The 10508-nt window shown below is 31.5% G+C and overlaps 1 protein-coding gene across 1 annotated transcript in view; it reads left to right on the forward strand.

Moving 5' to 3' along the window:
* The window catches only part of Jhbp3 (Juvenile hormone binding protein 3), an 11428-nt gene continuing 920 nt past the window's right edge, over nt 1-10508 (forward strand). Inside the window, exons 1-5 of the mRNA XM_088266302.1 lie at nt 1-435; nt 4005-4097; nt 4768-4918; nt 7664-7797; nt 10017-10166. Coding sequence (XP_088122428.1) covers nt 354-435; nt 4005-4097; nt 4768-4918; nt 7664-7797; nt 10017-10166 — 610 coding nt within the window. The 5' untranslated portion in view covers nt 1-353. The remainder of the gene's footprint in view (nt 436-4004; nt 4098-4767; nt 4919-7663; nt 7798-10016; nt 10167-10508) is intronic.

Raw genomic sequence — 10508 nt, forward strand, 5'->3', positions numbered from 1 at the left:
ATAGAAATATTATTATGAATAGCGGTAGATACCTGTCTGAAATCTTTTGTATATGCTTCATATTTGAACCGCGTTCATTTTCATTGTCAATGTGAAATTGAAACTCCTAGTTTCGTACGTAGTCGGCCGAGAGACGCAGGTGTGTTCGAACGCGCGCCGATTTTCGTTTCATAATTTGACAGTTGCATTTATTAGCGCGGGAAATAAATTAATTTGGCGGGGTTTCATAAACGTCAAAATTATTATTTATTAAAAATAACTGTGGTTTCATTCGCCGAAATAATAGATGAAAACCTGAATAAAACAGATCAAAAGTTTTAATATCTCTGTCTGTTTTCTATAAATATTAAAATATGCAAGGATTTAAAATGAATTTTGCATTACTGTTAACGGTTTTCAGTTACATGTGTAGTTTTTCATTAGCAGCAGATCTTCGTGAGTATACTTTCTTCTTCTTCTTTTTTTTATATTTGATATTGTTTATAAAACACTAATGTTTTTAAGACACATATCGCTCACTCCTTTCAAGAACGTCACAAATCAAAAAACTTGATTTTTCAGGAGAACGTTTTTAAAGTTTAAAAATATAACACAATTTTTTAAAAATAAATATCAAGCCACTTATTAAACTTTTTACTGTGCAACTGATATTTTTAGGTAAAACCTGAAGGTTTTTTCTCCATTTGAAAAATATTAAGTTTATTTAAAAAAAAAAATTAAACAATACCTTTTTTTTCAAAATGCAAAAACAATATTTTCTGCCCTGTAGCGGGTAAAGATTAAGTTAAAAATATGCCGCTTTTGCTGGGATAAAGTACATTTTTTGGGCATTCCGAAAACATGCACAACTTAAAATTGACGATTTTTGATTTATGACGTTCTTGAAAGGAGTGAGCGATATATACAGAAAATAGTTTGTTTAATTTGTAAGAGTTAAATCATCGAAAAAGATATATTTTAAAGTAGATAACTACATTTAATCGTATTTTCCTACCTGCGTTATTAAATATGTATAAGACAATACATAATATTAATTCACTGTTATATCGATCGAATAATTTATGTCCTTGTGATATTTTTAAATAACTGACATAATCATAAATAATTACACTGTAATATTAATTATTAGAAATATGTATATATTATTATACACGTACATACATTTTAAGTAATGAGGAATTCTAGCTTGTAAAATTGTAACGTTTTGGTGCGATTTAATGATTTTATATTGGTTTAACACAGGATTGGTCACGTTTGTCACAACTTCGATTAAGATTTTGAAAAAACACAGTAAACATAACAGATTTGTAATTTAATTATTTTTTTGTGCAATATTGGAAATGTAACTTTCCGGTGAAGACCTCCACATATATTTTTATATGTATACATTTACATACATTATTTTGGAATATAGAAATGGCCCTAATATTCTATCCATCCTTTGAATCCTATCTCTACCAATCGACTCCTTACTTGATTCACCTTTTCCGTTTATGTTTTCCGCAATTTACAGTTTCATTAATTTATTGTGATGGAATTATACAAGCACCCTTGAGGTATTTGTTTTACGAAAATGACAATGAATAAATAATTGCTGTTTTTTTTTAAATAATTATTTATTCATTCGTCTTGCAATAAATTATATTTCTTTTAGTTTGCAAGCAGTTATTTTCAAATCAGAATCAGATATGAACAGTATTTTTTAACTGTAAGTTAGAACTTAGGTTAAGGTAGACCTTAAAAAATACAGTGAAGTGTTTTTTTATGTTTGTTTAAATAATAAAAATAAAACCCTTATCCGCACCCCAATGGTGCATAAGACACTGTGTCATATTAACGCAGTGTTATCTTGATCGTTTAGACATGAAGGAAAGGTGATCAGCCCTCCGCTTCAGGTACCAGTCCATGGTAATATTGAATAAATATTAAAGTGAAAAAATCACTTATATTTATTTTACCCCCCTTGGGAATCGAACCCGGGACCTCCAGAACGGTAGCCAATTATAAAGTGTGGAGTTCGATTCTTGTCTCGTTGCATTTACGTTTTCCAAGCTCCAATTGTTGTTATTAATTTTAAATTGAATTCAAAATAAACCAATTTACTTATTTCGTTGAGAAACTGTTTTACTATGGAGACTTGTAAATATTATTAATGCAAAGAAATATTTATATTTAACTAACAATAAAACATTTCAATAAAAGTAATTATTTTAATATAAAAATAAAACATTTCTACAATACCACTTTTTATGTTTATTTAATCTTCATATTTTTACGCAAAGCTAATCCTAAATAAATAAATAATATACAACAATTAAAAAACCTAGGTTGATAGGCGTCTTGGCGTAGTTGGGTAGACGCTCGATTGCGAAACAGGCGTCGCGGGTTCGATTCCCGCCAATTGCAAAATTAATTCAAGAAAGATTTATTTTTAATTGGTCTGGGTGTTTGTGATTTATTTTTCACATTTTCCTTTCCTATCCTTACTATCCTACCTTCAGACAAGCCTCTTAAAGTGGGGACTTTTTATTTGTTTGAAAATATTTCAAAAACCATGGTCGCTCTTTTAAATTTTCGACAATTTATCACACCTAATAAGCGATAATTTCATTCAATGATCATAATATTTTTTTAAACCGTGAGTTGCCATTAAAAGCAAAAAGCGGATGTACGTTCTCGTTATTAAAACTACAATTTGGCAACATTTTCAATACCCAAGGATAAAAGTCTCCAACCATGAAAATAATTCTCTAAATTGATGTAGTCAGTTGTAAACTATATAATTTATTATAACATTGCAGTATGGTTGGTTTTCATTCATAAAGATTTATCAGTAAATGACTCTGTTATTAAAATTGATGAACCGACATCCTATTGATCCCAAAAATGTCCCTTTTTTTAAAAATAATTTTAATTAAATGAAATTCAAAATTGAACGGAATAACATAAAATACTTATTATTTATATTCAAAGCATTTACTTTGTGGTCAAACATTTTAATTGATATTAGTAATGTTAGTAAATAACCACTCACCGACTACTTCTGTCTACCGGTTTCGAGACGTACCCGTCTCTTCGTCAGGGCATACACTACAATTTAACAATCATGCGAACAACACTACACCACACCCACTTAGTACTATTCACATACACTATCACTACACATGCAAAACATGCAGAGCGAGTTGTTAGTCCCACCATGCTTTTAGTTTCCCAAAAGCATGGTGGGACTAACAACTCGCTCTGCATGTGTAGTGATAGTGTATGTGAATAGTACTAAATGGGTGTGGTGTAGTGTTGTTCGCATGATTGTTAAATTGTAGTGTATGTCCTGACGAAGAGACGGGTACGTCTCGAAACCGGTAGACAGAAGTAGTCGGTGAGTGGTTATTTACTAACATTACTAATATCAAATAAAATACTTACTTCATTCACTTCATCTTGTCTCCAGTATTTAACACAGGCTTTCCCTTTTAGACTTTCACAGTTCTCTGTCAGACGCAAAATAAAGTATGTATAATAAATTTATTTCAGCCTTGTTTCCATTCTTCTATTTGAACACATCGCTCACTCCTTTCAACAACGTCATATATCAAAAATCGACAATTATCAGTTGTGCATGTTTACGCAATGCCCAGGAAATGTACTATATCCCAGCAAAAGTGGCATATTTTAAAATTAATATTTACTTGCTACAGGGCAGAAAGTGTTGTTTTTGCATTTTGAAGAAAAGGTATTATTAATTTGTTTTTTTTTTAAATATAAATACTTAGTATTTTTCAAATGGAGAAAAAACCTTGAGGTTTTACCTAAAAAGATCTGTTGCACAGTAAAAAGTTCAATAAGAAGCTTGATATTTACCATATTTTCAATACATTTTATTATATTCTTAAATTTTAAAAACGATCTCCTGAAGATTCAAGTTTTTATTTATTTATGACGTTGTTGAAAGGAGTGAGCGATATGTGAAATAACATGTAAACTTGTACAAAAACTTTTTTCAGCCGCATTTCTCCACATATGCAAGAGATCAGACCCTGCCGTACAGCAGTGTTTCAAGAAATCCGTTTTAGCTCTCAAACCTTACTTGGCAAATGGTAACTATGATATTTATTATAGGTCTCTCAACTTGAGATGACGCATCTATCTTTTTTATAGGGAAGAAGATAGAATTTATGTATTAATTGTTATATTATTTTTTGACATCTCATCAAAGATGAAGAAGAATATGGAAGTCTGGGCATTTACGGGGCTGACGACCGTCATAGGCTGGTTTAAGTGATCACTTTACACACGTGTAACATTCACCAATTCTATCCATTATTGACAACCACACCACTCAAATTCTTGGAAGTTCTATATATATAAACCAATTTAGAAACCTTGTTCTTGAATAACTAAAACTTCACTAGAGACATCTATTAGTGAGATGTAAAGAAGCTTTTTACTAAGCAGAAACTCTTATATTGTCAAAAAATAATATGAAAATAACTCCTGTAATTGGATATAATCCAGATTTTGTGAACAAGTATTTGGACACACTCAAAATGTTGTATATTAGTTGTTAAATCGTACACAGATTTTTTTGAGTCTACTAAGTTTAAGTAAAAATTGCTAAGTAAAAATTAATATTATGACATTTGTTTCGCCTAGTTATGGCATTTTCAAACGAATGTGAAGATTAAATGGACTGACGGTCCTTATATAGCTGTACAATTCTAGGTACTTAAGAGATAGTTTTAACATGACAATGTTGTTTATTCCTAGGCGTTCCTGAATACCGAATACCCAGGATAGAGCCTTTGGTCCTGAAGGAACTGCTAGTATCTGAGCCCACTGGATCTACTCCAACTGTCAGAATCTCTGCCAATAACATCAAAGTCTTCGGCTGTTCCGACTATGACGTAAGAAACGTGGAGTAAGTACAATTACAATGTATATAAACTGACTAACTGACTAACCATCACGTTGCTTCGCCGCAGAAAACCAATAACCTAACCTAACCTAACTTACAACATTTTGAGTGTGTCCAAATACTTGTTTTCAAAATCTGGATTATCTCCCATTACAGGAGTTATTTTCATATTATTTTTTGACATCTCATCAAAGATGAAGAAGAATATGGAAGTCTGGGCAATACTACGGCCTATGACGGTCGTCAGCCCCGTAAATGCCCAGACTTCCATATTCTTCTTCATCTTTGATGAGATGTCAAAAAATGATAACCTAATCTAACCTTATTACAGGGGTAGGCAGAGAGAATAGAAAAGCACCACCAAACTGTCTTTGCAAACAAACGTACATACTCGCTGATCATTTCTACTCCTGACCTAACCAAAACTCAATTATTTAATAGTTGATCATGCCCAAATTTCCTTTGTTTTCCTCTGCTTCTGTTACCAACCACATTTACCTCATAAATTTGTTAATTCTATTATGTATTTATTCATTCGATTCACTTGCCCAAACCATCTCAACACACCTTTCTTACTTAATAAATATATATATATATATATATATATATATATATATATATATATATATATATTTATATAAATATATATATATATTTATATATATATATATATATATATATATATATATATATATATATATATATATATATATATATATATATATATATATATATATATATATATATATATATATATATATATATATATATATATATATATATATATATATATATATATATATATATATATATATATATATATATATATATATATATATATATATTGAAAGTGGTCTAATAAAGTTAATGTGAAATATTCGGTGTGTATGTATGAGGAGATGCATGAATGTTGGATAGGCGAAGAATGTTTGGAAAGACAGTTTGGTGTCGCGTTCTATTTTCTCTGCTTTTGTAATAGCCTTGAGGGGAAGCGGTATGATCTTAGTTAGTTAGTTACTAAGACGTTATGTTTATCAAAATTTTAAATATAATATAAAAATATTTAAACTTTTGATCTACTGGCACCTTAATAAGAATTAAAGAAACAAATAGCATATGTTACATGTATGTATGGTATACTCTGTCGAGACGTTTTTATTGATACTCGTACATCGAATCAATTGCATAACTATGCAAGTTGTGTTGATATTGAGTGTGTGGGTCATGGTAAGAAATTTAAGGCTAAATAATACAAAGGATAATAAAAGTTGTCAGAAAAACTATCCTTCATATCCTAATTTAATGATGTATGTGTTTAAAATACTGCGTTGGCGTCAAAATATAATATTTTATTATTTAAAAAGTAATAATGAACACTGTATAATACCACTTGATCGGGTTTATTTCATTACACATGACTAGTTTATCCGCCTCCGTAGTGTAATGGTCAGCGCGCTCGGCTACCGTTCTGGAGGTCCCGGGTTCGATTCCCAGAGGTGGGTCTAATAAATATAAGTGATTTTATCACTCTTATATTTATTCAATATTACCCTGGACTGGTACCCGAAGCGGAGGGCTGATCACCTTTCCTTCGTGTGTTAACGATCAAGATAACACTGCGTTTATATGATGCAGTGCCCTATGCACCATTGGGGTGCGGATAAGGGTTCAAAAAAAAAGTTTAGAACACTACAGATGTTTTCATCTACAGGCGAATTGTAAAACTAATGAGCAAAAAAAGATATTCAGGTAAATAAAGAGGTTGGTAGGGTAATAAAAAAAGGGGGGGTTAAGTATTGGGAATTTTTGTTAAGAAAACATAGATAATAATAGTGACGTATTTTGAAAAACCATATTTTTAATTACCATTTTGTCAGAATTAAAATTTTTATGTTTTTCTAAATTTTCTTAATTATTTATAACTTGACCTTTATTTGTAACAGAGTGTAATAATTTGAGTGTTTGTGAGTCAAATTAGCGGTTAGTTTCTATTTTGTGATTCGCGAATTTCGAAATATAATAACTAGTTAGTCGCAAGTAATAAGTAGTAGGAAAAATATAGATTTTCGTTTAAATCAAACACTGATTTTACCAGTCATTTTCAAATGAATGTATGCCAAAACTAGGTAAAATAATAGTCTCAAAATCGATTTTTATGTGTTTTTTAACAATAAATCACATATTATTTTTTGACATCTCATCAAAGATGAAGAAGAATATGGAAGTCAGAAACTCTTATATTAGTATGTGAGGTCTGAATCCTAGATTATAATCACACACTATAATTTAAGAGTTTCTGCTTAATAAAAAGCTTCTTTACATCTCACCAATAGATGTCTCTAGTGAAGTTCTAGTGTTCAAGAACAAGGTTTCTAAATTGGTTCATATATACAGAACTTCCAAGAATTTGAGGTGGTTGTCAATGATGGGTAGAATTGGTGAATGTTACACGTGTGTAAAGTGATCACTTAAACCAGCCTATGACGGTCGTCAGCCCCGTAAATGCCCAGACTTCCATATACTTCTTCATCTTTGGTGAGATGTCAAAAAATAATTTGAAAATAACTCCTTTTATTGGAGATAATCCAGATTTTGTGAACAAGTATTTGGACTCACTCAAAATGTTGTAAATAATTAACAACTTAGTAGGCTCGAAAAATTGGTATTTGATTTTACATTTAATATATGAAATAAAAGGAAAATCTTATCCCTTTCTTGATGTTTTCATGATTCGTGTATTATTTTCAGTGTGGATTTCGAAGCTGGTAAAATGAACTTCGACATTATCCTGAAGCATCTCGCTATCGATGGAACCTACAGCATGGATGGGAGGATCCTTCTTTTCCCCGTTTCAGGATCTGGACAGGTTGTGGGAAATTTCAGTAAGTCTCTATATCCATATGTTTATGTATATTCAAAAATATTTATACACACATATTTTTTAAATCCTTAATCGTGTCTCTTTTCTTCTCAAAACCGTATAATTATTTCGAAGAAAAAAATGTTTTTTCGATGTAACCTGTAGAGAAAATTAAGTTACGACTTAAAGAATGATGGGGCCTTAAATATCCGAGTAAAACATATTGGTTCCATGAAAAATATGTATTTTTCGCAATATTTTGAATGTGTCCAAATCTTTGATAAGCTATTTATATTGACATCTCAACCAAGCTGAAAAAATGGAACTCTAGGTTTGAGAATATGCCCATACTTCAGCGTAGAGGCCATATGCATATCAATATCTGTACTTCGTCTTTTCCATCTCAACCTACAAATTATTTAGAATTAAAATCATGTGATTTTTTTCAATAATGTAAATGTTGTCCGCCTCCGTAGTGTAATGGTCAGCACACTCGGCTACCGTACTTGAGGTCCCGGGTTCAATTCCCAGGAGGGTCAAATAAATATAAGTGATTTTTTCACTCCAATATTTATTCCATATTACCCTGGACCTGAAGCGGAAGGGTAATCACCTTTCCTTCATGTGTTAACGATCATGATAACACTGCGTTTATATGATGCAGTGCCCTATGCATCATTGGGGTGCGGATAAGGATTTGAAATGAATAAAAATGAAAAAAATATATATATTTTTTTTTTCAAATTGTCATTACTTTTAAGGGGATATTCGCTAACACAGAATTAATTCCACCGGGGAGGTCACATGTCTGTTTACGCTCGATTCATTAAAATAACGTATATTGGATATTTTTTTACTTTTAGAACAGTGCTCCGCAATCTTTTTACAACTACGACACACCAAAATTCTTCCTAGAATTCCGCGGCACACCAAAAGCTAAAAAATATAGACCATTGAAAAATTATTTTGTTATTATTTATAATTATAATTATCATTCTTTACTACATCTCGAAAAATATTTAAAAAAATAAATAAAATTGTCATTGTGCATTTAATATATGATGAATAATTATAAAATGTCAAATACATTCATTTGACCGCGGCACACATGTATCCGGCTCGCGGCACACCAGCACGCCACGGCACACCGGTTGCGGAGAACTGTTTTAGAACATAGGTATATTTAAAAAAAATATTAAAATATAATTTTTTTAAATCCATACTCTTTTCTCTTTTCTTTTCAAAACCGTACAATTATTTCGAAGAAAAAAAGGTTATTTCGATGTTACCTGGATTTAGAGAAAATTAAGTTGCGACTTAACAAAAGTTGGGGTCTTTAAATATATGTGTTAAGCATATTGGTTCCATGAAAAATATGAATTTTATTAGTGTTTGCAATAATTCGATTGACATCTCAACTAAGCTGAAAAAAAATATGGAACTCTAGGTATTTCCAGGGATTACAACCTGTCAAATGTTTTTTTTTGCGATGTTACTAATAATATAATAATATATAAAGTATTTATTTATATATACCGTGGACAATAATTCTTCTTCTCCGTCTTATTCCTCATTGCTGAGGGTTGTGACCCTTGCAGAAGCAATGACCCTTCTCCAGTTATCCCTTAATTGCGCTGCACGTAGCGCTCCAACCAGTGAGGTGCCTGCTGCTGCCTTAATTTGATCGGTCCATCGTGTGGGGATCTTCCTCTTCCTCTCTTTTCCTCCAGGCTACCGATCAAAACTAGTCGTTCCAGGCTATCCTCGTTGCCACGCGCAACGTGTCCAAAGAACTGGACAATCCGTCGGGTACAGATATTGGCTAGAGTCAAGCCATCCAAGCGTAGTTTCTGTCGAATGGACTCATTGGTGCGTCTAGCTGTCCATGGAATAGATAATAATACATAATTAATAAAAATAGACTGTAATACATATAAGTATTTATTTATATGTATTATTGAAGGCCAAATAAAGATCTTAATATTTTTTCGTACTGGGTTCAAGTAACACATCAAAGTTCAAGTAGCCCCGTTCTACGGTATATACAAACTAACTAACTAACCATCACGCCGCTTCTCTGCAGAAGTATGCATAGAGAATGGAACGTCACACTAATCTGTATTTGCTGACAATCTTCTAGCACTTTTTTTTTAATCAGAAATTTATTATAGATAACGTATTGTATTAATCATAACCTCAAAATTAAATTGTACAAAACGTAATTATTGTATATATTTTTAGCAAACTGTGTCGGTGTTTGCAAGATGGATGCAGAGTTGGTGAAAAGGGGAGGTAATGATTACATAAATGTGAAAAGTATGGACTTGAAGATTCAAGTTGGCAAAGGAAGTATTCATCTTTACAACCTTTTTGGGGGTGATAATGTACTCGGTAAGTCGAATATATAAATCTAATATTAAAACAAATAATGGATTTTTCAATTATTCTATTCTAACCCTTATCCGCATCGAATGGTGCATAGATCACTGCATCGTATTGATGCAATGTTATCTTGATCATTAATTATATTAAGGCAAGGAGATCACTCCTGCGCTTCAGGGACCAGTTTAGGGTGATATTAAATAAATATTAGAGTGTAAAATCACCAATATTTATTCTCGCCCCCCCTGGGAATCGAATCTGGGACCTCCAACACGGTAGCTTAACACGCTGATCATTACACTACGGAGGCGGACTAGTCAATTATAATTATACAAGGGGTATATTTTTTTA

Source organism: Brachycentrus maculatus, unplaced genomic scaffold (assembly GCF_059751285.1).
Source record: "Brachycentrus maculatus isolate JH-2025_06_01 unplaced genomic scaffold, ASM5975128v1 h1tg000265l, whole genome shotgun sequence".
In the NCBI taxonomy this organism is placed as follows: domain Eukaryota; kingdom Metazoa; phylum Arthropoda; class Insecta; order Trichoptera; family Brachycentridae; genus Brachycentrus; species Brachycentrus maculatus.